This window comes from Phocoena phocoena, chromosome 11, assembly GCF_963924675.1.
Source record: "Phocoena phocoena chromosome 11, mPhoPho1.1, whole genome shotgun sequence".
In the NCBI taxonomy this organism is placed as follows: domain Eukaryota; kingdom Metazoa; phylum Chordata; class Mammalia; order Artiodactyla; family Phocoenidae; genus Phocoena; species Phocoena phocoena.
Window position 1 is genome coordinate 2,866,490 of NC_089229.1, and position 18,653 is coordinate 2,885,142.

Consider the following 18,653-nt stretch of genomic DNA (forward strand, 5'->3'; position numbering starts at 1 on the left):
AAACCCTCCCCGGCACAGAGCCCTGGGGGCCTGGGGGTGTGCGATGGCCTCGTGGAAACCCAGGACGTGGCTAAACGAGGACCCAGGAGAGAGGACGGAACCACCGCGAGGCACAGGGGTTCCTTCCACAAGGCAGCCCAGGAGCCAGCGGCTATCCCAGCTAATCCCGGGTTCGGCAAGAGGACACGGCCGGGGGACGTTTGATTTCTTTCTGTCCCAGGTTTACAGGAAGCGGCGCAGGCTTCTCCGCCTTAGCAGCCCATGTAAGTGGCTGCTGGGCCTATTAGGGTTGGCTCCATCCCTCCAAGTTTTGCCACCGGAAAATCCTGAATCAGACCTGCCCACATTCAGGAAGGCTTCGAAGCAGTGCGGGGCCCACTGGCACCTGGGGAGGCAGAGTGCCGCCGACCAGCTGGCCCAAGAGCCATGCACGCTTCCCTTACACCCCGGCCAGCGCAGCCACGCGGGGCGGCAGGCCCACCCCCAGGCCTGTGTGGTGGTGCTTCCATGCTGGTGTTTTCCTGCGGGTGTCCGTGGAAGGTGGCAGGATGGACCGCGTGACAGCCGAGGGGGGGCTGTGAGGGAGACGTTTTAATAAGGCCCGAGATGTAATTACATTTCTTCAGGGACTGAACAGATGAGCTTCTCCGAGTTGATCTACCTTAGATATCACACACCATTAATGAGATAATAAGGGCCTTTCAATTAATGATTTGAATGGTGGGTGTAATTTTTTTCTTTAATAGCAAGACTAATTCACAGCAGAAATGAGCAGGGAGAGAGATGCTCTCAGCTGCCCTCCACCTCACCGGCAGGGCAGGCTCGCCCTGATGGAGGCTCGGCTGGGAAACCTCCAGACCAGTGTGCTGTGTCAGGATGCAACCCAGGCCCCGAGGGAGGGAAAGGGCCTCAGTGCTGGGGGTGGAATGTCACTCTCCACCAGGAAAGAGAAATTCTTCCTTTGTGAAAGGGAGGGAAGGGGAGGGAGGGAGGAGGGAGGGAGAGGATGGGGGAGGGGCGAGGGAGGGGAGGGAGGGCAGGTGGAGGTGGGGAGGGGGAGGGGAGGGAGGGGGAAGGGACAGGAGAGGAGGGAGGACCCACCAGTGCTCCCAGGGGTCCTAAAAAGCAGCCCTGCAGAACCAGAGTCACTTCCCCAGCAGATCCCAACTTTGCCTCACAAGCTGGAATTGCCTGGGCCTTCAGAGGCACCCAATAGTGAAAGCCAAAGCCTGCACCGCGGGCAGCCCTTGCTGGGCAAACTCTGGGGACCTGTGTCACGCTCAGGCTCTGGGGCCTGGGGACGGCCACCCCAAGCAGCCCTCAGCAGGGCGGGCTCACAACCTGCTCGGTCCCTGACCCAGGGACTTTCAGAGGTGCCATATAACGAGCAATTAAAATGCAGCCAAACTTCACGCTAAATACACTTTTTCTTATACAGCAGAAAAGGATTTTAAAAATTATTATTCTGAAACTATTTAGCAGCAAGTAATTCACTTAACTTAAGATCGGCTACGATTCCTAAGAAGTCCTTGCGGGCGCCGGGACTGCTGTGAAGGGACGAGCTGGAACCCACGTTTATGCTCGAACGTGGACACGTTTAAATGAAGACGAAGTTGCACAGCGAATGAAATGGACAGGACGTTACTTTTTATAGACGTCACCTGAATGTTTGCTGACTTCACCTTTTGGAGCCCATTTTCTCCAAGTCGCAAAGAACACACGCTGCTTCCTGAGACTGCGGTGGCCACCCTGCCCCAAGCTCGTGCCCCAACTGGGTCCTGAGTGAGGCTGAACCTCCACGTGAACTCGATGGCCAACTCAGGGAAGCTGCGGCCTTGGTTCAAAATGTGTCATGTAGATAATCCACAGATCCTGAAGATTCTCCCAGGCCCGACAAACAGCACTACGCTGCCACCTGACGGGGCTGGGGCGTGGGAAATGGCCACCCTCGGCCCGACCAGGCCCGCTTGCAGGCTGAGGACGAGAGCTTTAGGGGTCTGAGCTGCGAGCTGACTCTGGACCCCGAGCTGGGGTGACCCCAGGGAGGCGCAGCCCTCAGAGGGGCGCTGGCAGCCGGCCGCTGGTCACTCCGCACTGACGGTCAGAAGCACCTTCTGCCGAGAGGAAGAGCACGTGAACCCGGGGAGAGGTGGACAGCAAGGGCCCAGCTCCAGCCTCATCTGTCAGAGGAGGCCTGGTGGCCCCGCTGTGCCCACAGCGTCCCTGCTGCGCGAGGCAGTGCCTCCGTCTTCCCCGTGTGTCCAGGTCTCAGCCCAGGCAGACGCCACCCGCCCGCCAGGAGAGAGGCAGCGGCAGGCCGAGGAGTTCCTTGCCCGCTTTGTGGTCGTGGATCTTACGGGAAACAGCAGCGGCTCAGCCACGGAGCTCACACCCCTGTGTGTGTCACAGCACCGTCAGGAGGACGCGGAGAGGGCTCACTGCTGGCCCGGCCCCTGCAGCAGATTCCGCATTTCTGCACTTCGAGAGGAACCCACTTCCACCTGCCAAGGACACTACCCTCCAGCAAGATCGCAAACACACACGGCACTTCCTGTGCACCCAGGTAAGTAGGACGGGACACCGGAGCCGGAGGGAGCTGAGCAGCCACCCGTGGCACCCGTGCGTGGCGGCACCTCCACGTCACCGTGGCCATCCAGTCCCCCGGATGGGGACCTCTGGGGCTGAGAGCCAGGGGCCATCCGGGACGCCAACTATCGACCAGGATCCCAGGAAGAGAAGCGTGGCGTTGAGTTCACAGCTCGGGAAACCGTCCAGAGGTGGAGACCTGGCGTTCTGCAGACTGAACGGGCCAATGACCAGGCCGGCAGGATGACAGAAAGACGCCGCACCAGACGCCTCAAGAGGGGGATGGACAAAAGCCCCCTGAGGCGGGCCATGGGCAGGAGGGAGGGAATACGGGCCGGACGACGGCACTGCGTCTCTCAGCAGTGCTGGGCGCGGAGAGCGCGGAGCGGCGCGTTCAACGGCCAGAGGCGCCGGCGCCACCCTCCAGGCCGCCCCGTCCTCTCCCACCCTGACGCCCCGCCGTGCTCCTGGACTCTGGGGGTGGCAGGGGATCGGGCTGCGGGAGCACCATGGGCAGGACGCCAGGAGGACGCTGTGTGCAGTGCCCACTCGTGGGATTTCTGGAGAAGCTGCCGCTTCCAATAAACCACGGCGGGGGTGAACCTGTGAAGAACTCACAGAGAACGTGGGGACACAACTGCTAAGTCCAAGGGTGACAGGAGGGGACCGACTGACTCCCGTGAGCGGCACTTGGCCCCAACAAGGGGCAGCCCGGCCAGGCCGCCCTCTGACCAGGACGCCGGGAGCCGGGGGCCATGGGGGCAAGAGCGAATCCGCACCTTCCCTTCCTGCTTGAAAAGTTGTTATTTAAATAAATCAAGAAAGAGCTATTTAGGGCTTCCCTGGTGACGCAGTGGTTGAGAGTCCGCCTGCCGATGCAGGGGACACGGGTTCGTGCCCCGGTCCGGGAAGATCCCACATGCCGCGGAGCGGCTGGGCCCGTGAGCCACGGCCACTGAGCCTGTGCGTCCGGAGCCTGTGCTCCGCAACGGGAGAGGCCACAACAGTGAGAGGCCCGCGTACCGCCAAAAAAAAAAAAAAAAAAGAAAAAAAAGAAAAGAAAAAGAAAGAGCTATTTATAAAGACACAGGTAAATACAAAACACAAAATCTAAAGACAACCTAAGATTGAAACTGGCACCTTTTGACGTGAGGGGAAGGTGGGGAGAAGGTATGGCTTGTTTTAGGTGAAAAGGTCTTTAGAACTTTCCGTCTTTTAAAAATATATACATAAGTAGCTTTAACATTTAAAAATTATGATGACTGGGCAAGAATACGTGGGGACAGTGCCAACCCCACCCACCCCTCTCCGCTTTCTGTTCGAAAACGCTCTGCTGAGCGGTCTTCTGAGAACTGATGGAAATGCCACACCCGAAGGGAAACCGCTGGACCGCCACGCCAGAATCCTCACATCTGAACTTCAGTGAGGGCCGCGTAACTAAAAAGCTGACACTGTCTCATCTCAGCTCTTGTTAACACTCCTACTGGACCCCGGCCACGCCCGGGGCTCAGGAGCACGTAGCCCATTGTGACAGGGCGAGCAACGCAGAGCCTGAGAATCACCACCGAAGGGGTGACAGCGCTCATCATGGCATCCCTGCAAGAAGAAAAAGAAAACCGGGTATGCGGAGCAGGTGTGGATAGGTCCCCGGCTCTGCCCCGGGGGCGCTGCCGGCTCAGGCTGTCCGTACAGGGATGTGCACTTTCACTTGGGCCCAAGGTCAGGTGTGGCCAGGTGTGGCCTGGTGATGCGTGGACACAGAGCTGCACGTCGGCTCTCCAGGTGGCAGTTAGTGGCCTGGGTGCAGCCCCGGGGCCACCAGGCCCAGCAGGGCCCCGCGGGCTCGGGTTCCGTGTGCTCATCCCCCAGAGAGAGCAGGACCCTCCGCGATGAGGGCTGATTTAATAAGAGCACAGCCGTGTCTGGGGACGGTCGTGGGACAAAGACTCCCACCTCTGTTCTTCAAACGCCCGTGGAGAGGGCAGTTCTTAAAGGGACACGACCCGTGGGAGGGCAGGGGCCACCAGGGGGGGCTGGGTGGAGGTGGGGGGCGGGAACCCAGCGAGGGGTGGGGACAGCCAGCTCCTGCCTCCCCTCCCACTCGTCACTCGCTGAGACTACCACGTGCACCGCCACCCACAGGGGCCTGTCCTCGGCGAAGACGGAGAACTACGGAAACATGTCGCAGACACTGGCGTGGCAGGAGGGGCGGGCGGGCGTCAAGGAGAATCCCTCAGATCGGCGAGTCGTCCAGGCCTGCGCGCAGCGGGGACGGCAGGGGGGTGAGGGCCACCTGCCCCAGAGACAACGCGTAGCGGGCACTCTCCGAGACCAGGCACCTCGATCGGCAAGTCTGGCACGTGGACGGTCACTCCCTCCGCGGCCCAGCCCCTCCTGCCCCGCAGAGAAGGTGCTGCCGCAGGCATCGCACTGTTCCAACGGACCAGGAAGCGGACGTGGCCTCCTGCCAACACTAACGGGGCCCGTCCCTGTGACGGAAAGGAGCCCGCGGCCATCGTAACGGGCGCGCAAGAGGCTGCGGTACAGAAGGGCCCGAGCTGACTCCATGCGCGGCCACCGGGTCGTCTCTCTTCCCGCCCGCCACGGAAGAGCCGTCGCTTCTCCGGGCTACAAACCCAGCGCCGGCCTCTACGCCTCGTTCACCCTGACCCTGCTGGCTCACTGACGGGTCCCCCAACCCACCGGCACAGGGCACATCTCAGCACCGGATGACACGGCCGACAGAGCTCCCACCCTGTGAGCCCGGCCCGGCCCCTGCCCTGCCCTGCAGGCTTTGAGCCCCGGGCTTGAGGGCAGGCAAGGTCCACCTGCTTCCTGAGATGCTCGGCCCGGGATGCCCCCCGCAGCTCCCCGCCGTCCTTCCTGTGTGGACAGACACTTGTCCCAGGTCACGCTCCCCCTCTGCTGGGGGCGGCGTGGTGGCAGAGATGAGGATCCCTGTTGAAACTGCAGGGCGGCAGCAGGCCAGGGCCCAACACTGCAGCATTGGCAGCACTCAGGTGGGCCTCGGCCACTCCTGCCACCCGCCCTTCCCGGCCAGGCCGCCCCTGCCCACCTGCCTGCCCTGCGGGGCGTGAGCGCACCCAGCCACGGCCCTGCCACCCACCCGGCACCGTGCGAGCCCTCTTTCCTAAGAGCTTCACGATGGCACGCTAGACTGCGCGGCAAGGGGTCGGCACCCCTAGAGCTCCTAGTCAGGAAAGGTCCCAGCTGACACTCCATCCGCCTCCATGTCCATGCACACCCACACTTCAACACGCGTGCCACCCATGGGAGCAGAGGAAAGCAAAATCCACCAAGAGTAGTTTTCAACTGACCCGAATTTGTCTTTAAAATGTCTTGAAATGATGAAGAAAGAGACAATTGATCTTTACATTGACATTTCCTGACATTTGCTGCTTCAAATGAACCCAAGATGAAACACAAACCGTTGGAGGTTAACCCGTGGAAGGCCACTTGGCAGAGCAAACTCAGTGCCACTTGACACAGACGCACACCGGTCCTGGGGCCATTCCTCTGACCCAGCGGAGGGGATGACACCAGGGGACTAATTAGCTGCCTCGGGGGACTGAGTGCACCGCGGATCAAAACAGCAATGGACTTGCCCAGGAGGTGCTGGAGCTCCAAACGCAGGCGAGCAGGCCAGCGCTGGAGGCGAGGCTGTGACCCCACGCTTGAGGCCTCAGTGACGGGGCGTCTGGTGGCCCCCCCAGGGGTCCCCACGGACAGAGGGCAGGAAGATCTTCCGGAAGGTCCCGCCGACTCTGCCGTCTGGTTTCAGAGCAAAGGGAAGGAACGGAGTGGGGACGGGCAAAGGCGCGCAGAGGTGGCCCCTCCATCCTGTCGGAGGCCCCGAGACCTCACGGTCGCAGATACCCCACACCCACGGGGCAGAGGACACTCGCCGGGGTGACGGCCCCCACAGGTGTGAGCACAGGCTGTCTCCGCTCCACCCGCTTCCACGCGTAATTCCGAAACTGCGGCTGACCTTCAAAGGCCCGGAAGTCCAACCTGACAAAGGCTCTAGCTGACGAGCATTTACATGGAGGCCTCTGGCAAAGCAAACGAATTCCACGGGGCTGCGGCCAGAGGCTGAGCACACCGGGCGCCAGCGTCCAGGCCGGAGGACATGTAATGGGCGAGGACAGGTGAGCAGTGAGGTCGCTTGGCCCTGTGTCTGCACGCTGAGCCCGGCTCCGTCTCCTCAAAGCTCAGGCTTTGGACCTTGTTGTCTTTCTTTCTGTCTTTGTAAATCAGAGGTGCCCCAGAGATTCTTTTAATGGCTTTACTAGTAGGCTCTTTACCAAAGATCCCAGAAGTCTGCGGTGAGGGCGGCGTGCTGAGTGCAGGGCCGGGCCGGGGGATGGGGAGGCCAGCTGGGAGGGGGCTTGAAGGTCATGTACTGGAATCCAGCCCAGTCTGCACACAGATCCCGCATGGTTATTTAGAAATGACCTCTTCTAACCCCTTCTCTGATGATAAGGAACCGATGACTTGGCAGAAAGAAGCCTGGTCCAATGAGTACAACACAGGCTTCGAGGGTGACCAATGGGCTAGACCAGGCGGGGCCAGAACCCTCCACCTGGCCAAAGGGAGGGGACAGCTGGGGCGCTGTGCGCAGCTTCCGAGCCGCCACGGGCAGGCGGGAGCACACCGGTGGCCACTGGGAGTCCTCACATGAGACGGACACACGTCTTGGCCCTGGGGACCCCGTGGTGTGCATGCCTGTGTCTGCATGTACACATGTGTGTGAGCTGAGGGACAGAGTCTGTGGGGATCCCAGTGCAGTGGGACCTGCTGAGACGCCCAGAGGGTACTGAGGGACCTTGGAGCCCAGCGTCACTGAGCAGGGACCCCAGCCAGGCACCTCACAAAGGGGTCTCACCTGCCTACGGCGGGAATGAACCCGGGTGAGAAAACCATGCTGACTACTCACTGAGAAGACGTGGAAAATACAACAGACATCCAAACAGGAAAATTAAAATGTCTGTAATTCTACCAACCTAAACTAAATGATGCAGACACCGTGACCTGCTTCTGTTAAGTCTTTTTTAAATTTTTATTTATTTATTTATTTTATTACTTATTTGGCTGTGCCGGGTCTTAGTGGCAGCATGTGGGATCTAGTTCCCCGACCAGGGACTGAACCTGGGCCCCTGCAAGGGCAGCGTGGACTCTTAGCCGCTGGACCACCAGGGAAGTCCCTGCTAAGTCTCCTTATTGCGCATATAAGACAAGCAAACTTGGGATCATTTCTACACGTATATACACATGTAAACATATGTATGCATTCTACACGTATATACACATGTAAATATATGTATGCATTATATATATATGTACACATGTCGGTGTGTTCCCTATATGTGTAGTGTATAGATTTGTAATGTCGAGCACATGTACACATATTTTATATACATATGCAGGTTATGTTTGCATGTGTAGATCATGTGTGCATCTTACGTGTGTGTACATGTATGTGCTTGTACACGTGTATATATAGACATGCGTGTTTTATACATACATAAGAGGGTGTGTGCTTTACATGCATGGACATATACAGACGTGTGTGTGTGTGTGATTGCGGATCGCACTTCTCCCCCCACAGGGAAACATCCTGAGGCACTTTCTAACATCAGTGACTACTACTTGAAGATGTGATTTTTGGTAGTTAGAAAATATTTCAACAGCAACGTACGATAATCCAGGGCACTCTTCTGCCAACGTTGGATATTCAGGCTGTTGACGATTTGTTTTCCCGTAATTATAAGCAAGCGGAATTACCGGATCAAAGGTAAGGCTCTCGGGCTTCCCTGGTGGCGCAGTGGTTGGGAGTCCGCCTGCCAATTCAGGGGATATGGGTTCGAGCCCTGGTCTGGGAAGATCCCACATGCCGCAGAGCAACTAGGCCCGTGAGCCACAACTACTGAGCCTGCGTGTCTGGAGCCTGTGCTCTGCAACAAGAGAGGCCGCGACAGTGAGAGGCCCGCGCACCGCGACGAAGAGTGGCCCCCACTTGCCGCAACCAGAGAAAGCCCTCGCACAGAAACGAAGACCCAACACAGCCAAAAATAAATAAAATTAAAAAAAAAAAAAAAAGAGTAGGGTTGGTTCTTCCTTTCTATTAAACTCAGGAGAAGCTACTGAATCTCTTAAGACCCCCCGTGCCTTGATGCCGCTGGTTTACTGCTAGGATGTTACAACAACAGTGAGCAGGGAGGCGTGCACACGGCTGCCCTGACCTTGGGGGGCCTGGCTGGCATCTGGAGCTTGGCTCCTGAGAGCTGGAGCTGTGTCTCCGGGGCCAGCCTGCCAAACCTGCCTGCACCAGCCACATGACGCACAGTGAGCACTGGCTGTCCTTCCGGGATCTGGAATTTTGGTGGGCAGAGCGTGCCTCCACCACCTGCCCCAGTACCAACCTTGGGCCTGGGCTTCCATCAGCTCCTGGAGGGAGGCGGGCTCTGCGGGGCTCCGGCGGGGAGGGCGTGAGGAGATGCTCATCGACGCACTTCCTAAGCCATTCATTTACTTTATCGTTGGTTCCTTCACCGCCTTTTATCATAAGCTGACTTTATTTTTCCATCTCTAACTACTTCAGTTAAAGAGTTACTAGGCTTTTAAAAAAAAATGTTTTTAAATAATAAAAGGCATTTCGCCCATGAATTTGTTTACAAGCCCAGCACAGGCCACACCCCACGCATTTTTTTTTTCTTCCCTTTGCCGGTCACCAATTATTAGGGCGTTTGAAATATTTTGTGATGGGCCTGATTGAGGTTCACTGATAGAAGAAGGGGACGAAGAACTGCAAATGTGAACTTCACAGACAGTAACGCGGAGTCTCTAAGGTCCCATATGTTTCTAAATTTATTCTATAATTACAGGATCACTTTCATCTTGACCCATGTATTTTGAAGAGGGCTCTCTAATTTCCAAATGCTTCATTACTCAGGTTTAACTTTATTATCTAGTTTTAAAGGATTATGCTCAGCAAATGCAGTCCGTATTATTCCGGTTTTTCAGATTTTGACAATTTTTATGATCTAAATCAGACGATTAATTTTGTAAATGCTCCACAAACTCTTAAAAACAGATGCATCTCTGTAGGATCTCTGTAGGATCTGAATTCAGATCCTACCCAGAGCTTTTAAGCCGTCAGACCCACAGCAGCCTCATTTTTTATCCTCATCAAATATTCTGAGCCTCGTCCTGCGGCTGCTCCATTCGATGTCTTTCTGTTTGTAAAGTTTTAGACTCAGGTTTAACCTGCAGACAGAGGGAGACTTTGACAAAGTGAGGCGTGGACCGCCGCGTCCAACACCCCAGAGCCAGACAATGTCTAACAGCAGAGGCACCTCTGAGCCGCGGGCCGCGCTGCAGACTGTGGCCGCTTCCCCCTCGAAGTCAAGGGGAAGACCGCCAACCTCGCTGTCCCCGAGTCTGCGTGGGCTGCCCACCCGTCCCTCTAGGTTCCACGTGTCTCACACCCTGTGGGCGTGTCCACCTCCCACCCCAGGTCCCGCCCCCGCCCCCGCCCCCTTAGGGCTCCTCCTCCAGCCTTACGGCCCCGCCTCCTACTGCACCGGGTCCGTTCCCACCCCTGGCTCCCCTGCCCTGTTAAGGAAGCCGCCTGGCTCCCTCGTGCCCTCTCAGGCTCCTCTCCTGATCACCACCCACACTCCGACCCCACACGCTCAGCCCCAGCTTCACTAACTTCCTTCCCTTGCAGAGCAGGCCGGTACCTGATCCGCTCTAGATCCGGGTCCTTGGTTCTAGCTCCTCAACCTGCTCCCGCACCTGATTTATTACTCCCATCCCTGACCCCTGGCCTCACAATACACAACGCCCTGCTGTCCCTGCCCAGTCCACCCCCAGCCAGCCCAGCCCCTCGTGCGTGGAAACGGAGTCTCGTGACAGACAGCACAGGGCCCAGGGCAGAGGGAGGGCCTGAGGGGACATCAGAGGGGCCAAGGACATCAGAGCAGACAGAGGCCTCCCACTGGGCACTGCCCCTGCCTGTCCCCACCTGGTCCCCACCGAGCGGCAACCTGCGATCACAGGAGACAAGGGGAAGGGCCTGCACGAGAGGGGGCCCCAGCTCCAGGGGTGCGGGGCACGGCGGCCACCACTCACACACTGAGCCCCCTCCGTGGACCGGCTGGGGTTTCCAGGCGGGGTCCTACACCCGGCCTCACCCCGGGCTCACAGCCTCTCGGGGCTGGCGGCCACCACGCGTGCATGGGAAGCCGTTTCTCCCCATGAGGCTCGTCGTTCACCAGCAAATATGCAGCAGCCGATTACCTTCTCAGAAATATTTACAGACCTCTGAGCTCCCGAGGTCCCCGCAGAGAAGGCCCCTGATTGCACTGGAAGTTCCATGCTCTGTTTACCACAATTAATTGCTTTGTCTCCTCTGAAAAACAAAGCACGGTATGCTGCTGCCTCTTTTGCATCTAAGGGACTTGGCCTCTTCTAAATCCAGAAGCACGATGACAGCTCCTACGCGGGGAGAAACTTCCATGTCACAAAGCACCTCTGCAGCCACGCTGCCGGGTCACCCCAGGGAGGCAGTGGGGTAGCAATGATCCCCCCTGGGTGCTGCCCTCCCCACCAAGCAGCAGGGCCAGGGCGAACCAGGCTCTGCGGGCTGTGAATGAGGACCGGGGGCCCGCACAGGGGCTGTCGGACCTCCGATGTCCTGGGACACCAGGACAAACTAAGCAGTTCAGACTCTGGGGGGATAAACTAGAATGATTTTCTAGGGTTGCGCGCTACCAACTGTTTTCTAAGCTGCCCTTATGAATCAGACAAAGAACCCGGTAAGGCCAGCACCTCCAGCGCACCTGTATCCCCGCCGGAGAGGAGGAACGATCAGGGGCACGTGGCAGCTCTGGCTCGGGACCTGAGCCCAGCCCTTCAAAGGCACCTTCAGCCACGTGCACCCATCCTCTCCGGGCCCCAAGTTCTTACTGTGGGGCACCCCACAGAGGGGAGGGACCAGGTCAGCATGCCAGCCGCACTGCCAGGGGACACAAGACTGGGCACAGGGGGGCTCCTTCCCCCACTGGCCCTACAGAATCTGGTTAGAAAAAGGCATCCGGGGAGAATCAGGCTGCGGGCGCTGAGGCTGGGACCTCCGTGGCTGGTGGGGTGGGAACAGGGGCCTGGGGGAAGAGGCCGGCTTCGGACACCCAGGGTGCGGCACCTGCGGGCTGCATTCGGGCAGAGTTGGGGACCCGTCACCTGCAGGACGGACGGCACAAGGTCTGCCCGGGGGACAGCGAATCCTCGGGGACAAGTACAAGGTCCCTGGGGCACCAGATCTCAGGGCAGGAGTGACTGTCCACTCCGGGAGGTGCCTCCCTCCAACCAGATGACCCAGCGACCCTCCCGTAGGTCCACAGAACTGGACACAACCAGACCCCTGGGCTGGGCAGGTCTCAGAAGCCGAAGCACATGAGAAGAGGTGGGACCTCAACTTCACTGAGCTTCTGGGAACTGGACGCAGGAAGCCAAGCCCATGCCCCCCACCGCACTCCACCAAAAGCACCCACACCGCTGGGCGTGCTGAACGCTAGGAGGACTCTGTCTTCCTCCTGAAGACGCCCCTCAGGAAATGACTGTTCCCACGGAGATGACACAGCAGCGTGCCATTTCCCAACTCTGCAGAGACTGAGGGTCTTTAAAGCCCCTTCCATGGATGTTCCACTGCGGGACTCTCAAGCTGTCTTCCGTGCACACAGAATCATGTTCCTAAAATGCCACAATTGCACACGCAATTGCCCCGTGCCCACCAGGGCTCCAAAGGTGCTTTATTTAATTTGTTTTCTCTTCTTGTTTGCTTTCCCATTCAGTTCAATTCCCCACAATGCAGTGTGTTCACAACACGCCCTGCATCCAACCCTATGACATCCAGGCCTGAGTTTGGGGGAGAATCAACCTCATGGCTCCTCCGAGGTCTGGCGCACCAGCTGCTGTGCCGCGCTTGTCCCCTGGCTTCGGTGAGCCTCGAGTTAAGAGAGCAGGGCCCTGGGAGGCCAGCAAAGCGTTCTAACCAGCCGCCTAGTAGCACCCTCCAGTTACAACAGGGCAGCATCCCTGGCCAGAAAGCAACACGAGAGCGAGCGATGGGCAAGGGGCTCGTCTTCACGTCTTCCAAGGCCACCAGGGACGCAGTCACGTCAGGTGGGGCGGCCACACTGCAGAGCCCTGGGCAGCCCTCCACGGGCTCCTGCGCGTAGGGCGGGAAGACAGGAAGGCCAAGCGGGGCGGCCCAGCACCACCCACCCGTGGGCACGTCCTCCCACCCAGCTCAGGGACCCTCGCGTCCAGGGCTGCTCCTGGTGGCCCTGGACCCTGGCAGCACCGTCCCTGTTTGTGGAGCAGCAGGAAGAAACGCAGGGCAGGACCCTTTGCACGAGGTCACTGCCAGCTTCAGGTCCCTATCCCTAGCTGGGACTCACGCCGGTGGGCAAGGGCCATTTCTCAGGCACGTGAGGCTCAGGGGCCACCCAGCGCTGGGGGTCACGAGCGGTTCCTGGGACAATGACGAGCCTTGGGCTCAGCGCACTCCCTATACTCTTTCCGAACCACCGACCCCCACCAGGTGCGGGCCCCGCGAGGGCAGTGATGCCTGGCCGGGGCCTCCCGGAACCGTTTCCTCAACCAGAGAAGTCCCAGCGTAACTGACGCAGCGACATCTGAGCCACCGTCAGCCTGGGGGACTCGGGCACCTGCATCACCTGTCGTCCAGGTGAGAGCTGGCCGGGCGCAGGTGTGGACGCTGGCCCGGGTCACCAGGGAGGCGGGGCCCTTCTCCCTTCCAACCAACGGCCCGGCCGGCCTGTGGGCTCCCCCGCACCTCCATGGACAGCGGGCCCTCGGGGGGCCCTGTCGGCTGCCCGCGGTCATCCCCCGTCACTCGGCGACGCAGGCCGGCGCCGGGCTCTCTCGGCACTGCCACGTGCCCAATGCAGAGTGACCCCGGGGGCCGCAGGCCTCCCACGAGCGCAAGGGGGCAGGGCAGGAGGCTGCCTTCTCCCCAGTTCACAGACAGCAACCGGAGGTGGGAAGAGGCAGGGCGGGGCGAAGGCCGCCCTGGAGCCAGGCTCCCACAGCGTGGCTCCCGCGGGCACGGCCGGGCCTGTGCTGACAGCAAGGGCAGGAGCCGGGATGAGAAAAGGGACCAGGTCTCGCCATCTAGCACCTCGGGGCGGGGCAGGCTGGGCGCTGGGCTCTGCTGGCCCGGACAGAGGCCCTCCCCGTCCAACGTCTCCTGGTGGCCGAGATGGAAAGCGCCTGGGCGCTGCGGCAGGGCTGGGTGGCTTCCCATGGCCCTCGGCGGGTGGAGCAGGGTCCTCAGAGCGTCTGACAAGCATGGGAGCTGAGGGGCCACGGGCCAAGCGAGCTGCCCAGTGTCACCACACTGTGGCCTGGGACAACAGGGCCTCCTTCCCTGTCCCCTCACCTGAAAGATGAGGGGCTCGAGGAGGTGAAGCAGCCAGAGAGTGACCCCCAGACAGTGAGGGGCAGAGCCTGGTTCCTGGTCCCCTCCGCTGGTATCTCCTCACTGCACCCCAGGCGGCCCGCCCTCCCAGGGGTCAACACTGCCCACAGTACCACCGCACAGGCACACCTGGGGGCGGGGACGGGGTGGGGGATCGGCCCACCTGGAGCCCCTGGGTCGAGCACAGAGCCTCTGATGGATGGGGGCGAGTGTAGCTCTCCCACGGAACCGCTGAGGAAACGTGGCTCAGAGAGGCTAGCAACCACCCCTGGGTCACACAGCTACCAAGTGCCGGGCAGCCAGGCCATGCGATCACGCGGCCAGCCCCTTCCCTAACGCCCACTCCCCACGGCTGCCACGAGGCTCCCAGGAGGCTCCCAGGAGCCCCCGGGCCATGCTGCTGAGGACACACACCGGCCGGCTCAGGAGGTACCTCCTGGAGTCCACGACAGCACGTTTAATAAGGCCAGCGTCGGCAGAGCCCAGGCCCCACGTGATCTGTGCCCGCGGCCGTGGAGTCTCAGGCAGCAGGTCAGCGGTGACCTCAGGCAGCCCGTCTCCAAGCTCCTCCACAAATAACCCTGTGAACTAAATCTAATACACCTCTCTCCCAGCAGGAAATCACACTCGAGTTCTTCTGAAAAGGCATTTACTTACTTGAAAATCTCGTTCTCCCAGTATTTCTTTCCTCCATCTCACGAGAAAAGCAGCACACACGTACAGGTGGAAATGCGCGAAGCCCTCGGGTTCCGACTGCAAGAGAGAACAGCCGAGAAGGTCAGCGTGCAGCCAGACAGGCCGGCCAGGAACACAGAGCGGCGCCGGCTTGCTCGCTTTTTCACTCAAGGCCTCCGTTTCTGATTCTCATCTCATTAAAATAGGGACAATTTTCTCTCTAATTGGGCAGCGGGACACAGCGGATGTGCCCGGCGACCGGGTGCTCGTTTGCTTTCTTGCACGGGTGATGGGCAGCAACGATAAAAGGCCAGTCCGAGGGGCCCCCATTCTATGCACCCCGTGAGAAGGGACCCGTTTTCCCCACAGAGGCCGATCACTCAGCCCTGAACGAGAGGCAAGAGCAGAGCAGGCGTCCGGCCCGGGCACCGCCCGGAAACGATGCTGACCGGAAGTGTGGGGCAGCAAGCATGCTGCGTTCCCCCCGAGTGGTCACCTGCACCCCTCCTCACTGCTCCCCGCGCTGCCAGGACAGACCTGGCAGTGGGCAGGGTGGGGAGAGGCAGACCCAGGGAGATGGGATAGAAGACCACGGAAATCATAAAATTCCAACTTGTTAGTGAGTTGGGACAAGGGGGTTCAGCACAGCTGTGAAAAGAGGTCAGATGCTAGATGGTCTGACGGTTGAGCCAACAAAATACGCTGATGAATGCGGGACCTATGGGGTAGGAGACAAGGAGGAACCAAGGATAACACCAACGTCCCTGGCCTGAACAAGCGCAAAGAGGAAGCCGCCGTTTCCTAAGAGGAGGAGAGGTTTGTGGGAAAGGGTGCAGGAGAAAGTGTGTTGATGGGAAGGCCGTGAGTCTGTCCTGTGGACACGCACCTGCTAGGCACCCGAGTGGAGCCGCCAGGCAGGCAGTGGGACGGATGAGTCCAGGGTGTGTTACCAAGTCCAAGCTGGCTCTGCTCGCCGCACGACAGGCCAATAAATCGGAGATGAGGTGTTGAGGCAGGGAATATGACTTTATTTGGAAAGCCAGCAGACTGAGGAGATAGCAGACTAGTGTCTTTGTAAAACCATCTTATCGGGGTTTGGATGCCAGTTTCTTTTATAGCACGGAGAGGAGGAGGAGATGAGAAGTAAAGTGAAAGGGCCATAAGTTTTGCAAATATCCCCTGGAATAATGGCCAGCCTCAGGGAGGGGATGTGTCGATTTCTTCTTTCTTGTAGCCAGCCATCCACAGGTGGAACAGGGTCCGGATGTTTCCCTGAACAAAGGCACTTTGATTTAACATTCAGGGGGCACGGTTCCCCAGGGCAGGCCACTGTGTATAGACAGTATCCTCTGAGTGAACAAAAGCAGCGGAAAACAAAGGTTAAAGTAAAAGAAACAGATGCAACGTGTAGTCAGAATTGGCTCTTCCCTGTTACAAGTGCAAGAGGATGTGACCCCACGGTCCAGGCCACAAGTTTACACTGAGGGCCTAACGGAACGAGCAGGGAGCTGGGAGGAGTGTGAGGTGCTGCCAGAGGGTCAGGTAACACGAGCCCGGGGAGGTGACTGACCACTGGGTTTAGCCACATGGAGGTCACTGGCAGGTCACACTGCCCGGAGTGTTAGAGGGTGCTGAGGAGATAAAGCCAGAGACGGGAGTGTGCTTCTGCGTCCCACTGCCCTGTGCTGGCCGAGCCGGCATCAGCAGGTCGAGCAGAGCTGCTGCAGTGTGGCGGCATCCTCGCCTTCTGCTTCCTGACTTAACAGCGACCCGGCCGCTGCTTTGCACCTTACGTGCCGGAGAAGGAAGCTGTTTCACACTAGAACTTTGTGTAGATAACGCGTAGCAGGTTAGGTCGGTGCCCTCCTATTCCTAATTTACTAGAGTTCTTATGGATGGTTACAGAATTTCATCAGATGCTTTTCCTGAATCAACTGAGACAATAAGATTGTTTTCCTTTAATCTGTGAACGTGGTGAATTACATTAGTATCAGAGTTTCTTTAATGCTGAACCAACCTTGCATTCCCGGTAAACTCAATTTGGTCACAGTAAGTTATATTTTTTAATCACAGCTGGGCCCTGTTTGCTGAGCTTTCGTTTAGGATTTCTGCTCTCACACTTACAGAAAACTGGCCTCTCATGTTCCCTTCTAGAACCATCCTTGTCTACTTTAATCACGAAGGTCGTGTTTGTCTCTTTCCTCCTCCTCTTCTCAGAGTCTGTACGAGACCGGGATACCTGTCCTTCGAAAGTTGGCTAGAAATGGGCTGGGCATGATGTCTTCTTTGTGGAAAGGTCTGTATTCCTGATTCAATTGCCATATGATTATAAAACACTTCAGACTTTTTAAAATTTTTGAAAACTTTTCTGTTTGTAGGAATTTGCCACCTACAAGGCTGTTCATAGTATTCTGGTTTTCTCGGAACTTCTGCTGCATCTGCAGCACCTAGACATTTCTTCTGAAATCCTGATCCTTCTCGAAATGCGACCTCTAGAAGATCCTCCAATGAGAGGTCTTCTGGCAGTAAACCCTTTCAGCTGTCGTCTAAAAATGTCTTTACTTCATTCTCATTCTTGAAAGATAGAACTGTTGGTTATTACTTTTAAAGATGTTAAAAATGACATCTTTCGGCCTCCACTGTTTAAAGCTATCAATCTATTTGTCATGCCCTTGCAGGAAATCACACTTTTCTTTCTGGCTGCTTTTGAGATACCCTCTTTGTCTTGGATGTTTTGCATTTTCCTTATAATATTTATTCTGCTAGAGATATCCTGAGAATGGGCTGCTTTCATCAGTTTTGGAAAACTATCACCCATTATCTCCTATCAAACATCCATCTGCCCCCTGCCATTCGCTGCATTTTCTCAGAACCCAGGTTAGGCAGGTGTGAGGTCTTTTCACTCTGCTCTGCATTTCACTTAACCCCTCTTTTTATATGTTCCATCTCTTTGTTTGTCTGGGAGAATTACTTTCTTCAAGTCTTTCCTCCAATTTACTAGTCATCTCTCCAACTGTATCACAATTCCTGTTTAACTCACCCATTAAATTTGAGACTTGCTTCTCTTCTCAGACCTGCTTTGTAAATCACGAGTTTCCCTTTCCTCCTCCTTTTTCATCCACTATGTTCCTTTTTATCACTTTAAACATGTTAAACTTATTTTCTAGCACATCTCAGATCACTTTAAAGCCTGTAGTCTTTGTAGATCTCTTTCTTGCAGCTTGTTTTCTCTGCTGAGTCTTGCTCTTAGTGGCCTGCCTCCTTGTACTTTAGTGATTTTCCCCCTCTTGGAGCTTATGTTTGATGAAATAAAATTATTTTTAAGGCAGGACAAGAAATGTTTTAACATAAAATTCTCTCTGCCAGTCTGGGCCACCACCCCTCTCTAGTGTGCACTGTGCCCCTACGCTACCCATGAACCAGACCTCCCAAAGGACACGGGCATGCCTGCTCCGTCACAGAGAGCAATTTTCTCCTGGCGCCAGCAAGTTAACTCCTTAGGAGACAACATTTCTTAATCCTGTAAGGGATCAGGATGACCTACTACTCGCCTTGTACGTGCAGATCCGGACTATGTAAACTGTCAATACGTCCTTTGATGGAGTATTACTCCTTCTCTCGAAAATGTATACGACTGTGCTTTAACTTCTAACGGGAGGGACAGTCCTCAGAGCTTCTGAAAGACTGTCTCCCAGGTTATTATCCTCAGTTGGCTCGAATAAAATTCTCCATTTCTTTCTTAGGTTGACTATTAATTTTTCGTCGACACGTTCCTTGGAACTTTTACCTGTTGGAATTCTTTGAGGCGTGTATCAAAGATGGCTTTCTTTGGGGAAGAACAACTTTGTACTTGCTTCTGCTAGAG

The 18,653-nt window shown here is 57.2% G+C and overlaps 1 protein-coding gene across 3 annotated transcripts in view; it reads right to left on the reverse strand.

The window, feature by feature from the left end:
- TBC1D22A (TBC1 domain family member 22A) overlaps positions 1-18,653 on the reverse strand; it is a 318,317-nt gene that overhangs the window by 17,375 nt on the left and 282,289 nt on the right. For all 3 annotated transcript variants that reach the window (XM_065887138.1, XM_065887136.1, XM_065887135.1), the window contains one exon: positions 14,771-14,866. In XM_065887138.1, coding sequence (XP_065743210.1) covers positions 14,771-14,866 — 96 coding nt within the window. The remainder of the gene's footprint in view (positions 1-14,770; positions 14,867-18,653) is intronic.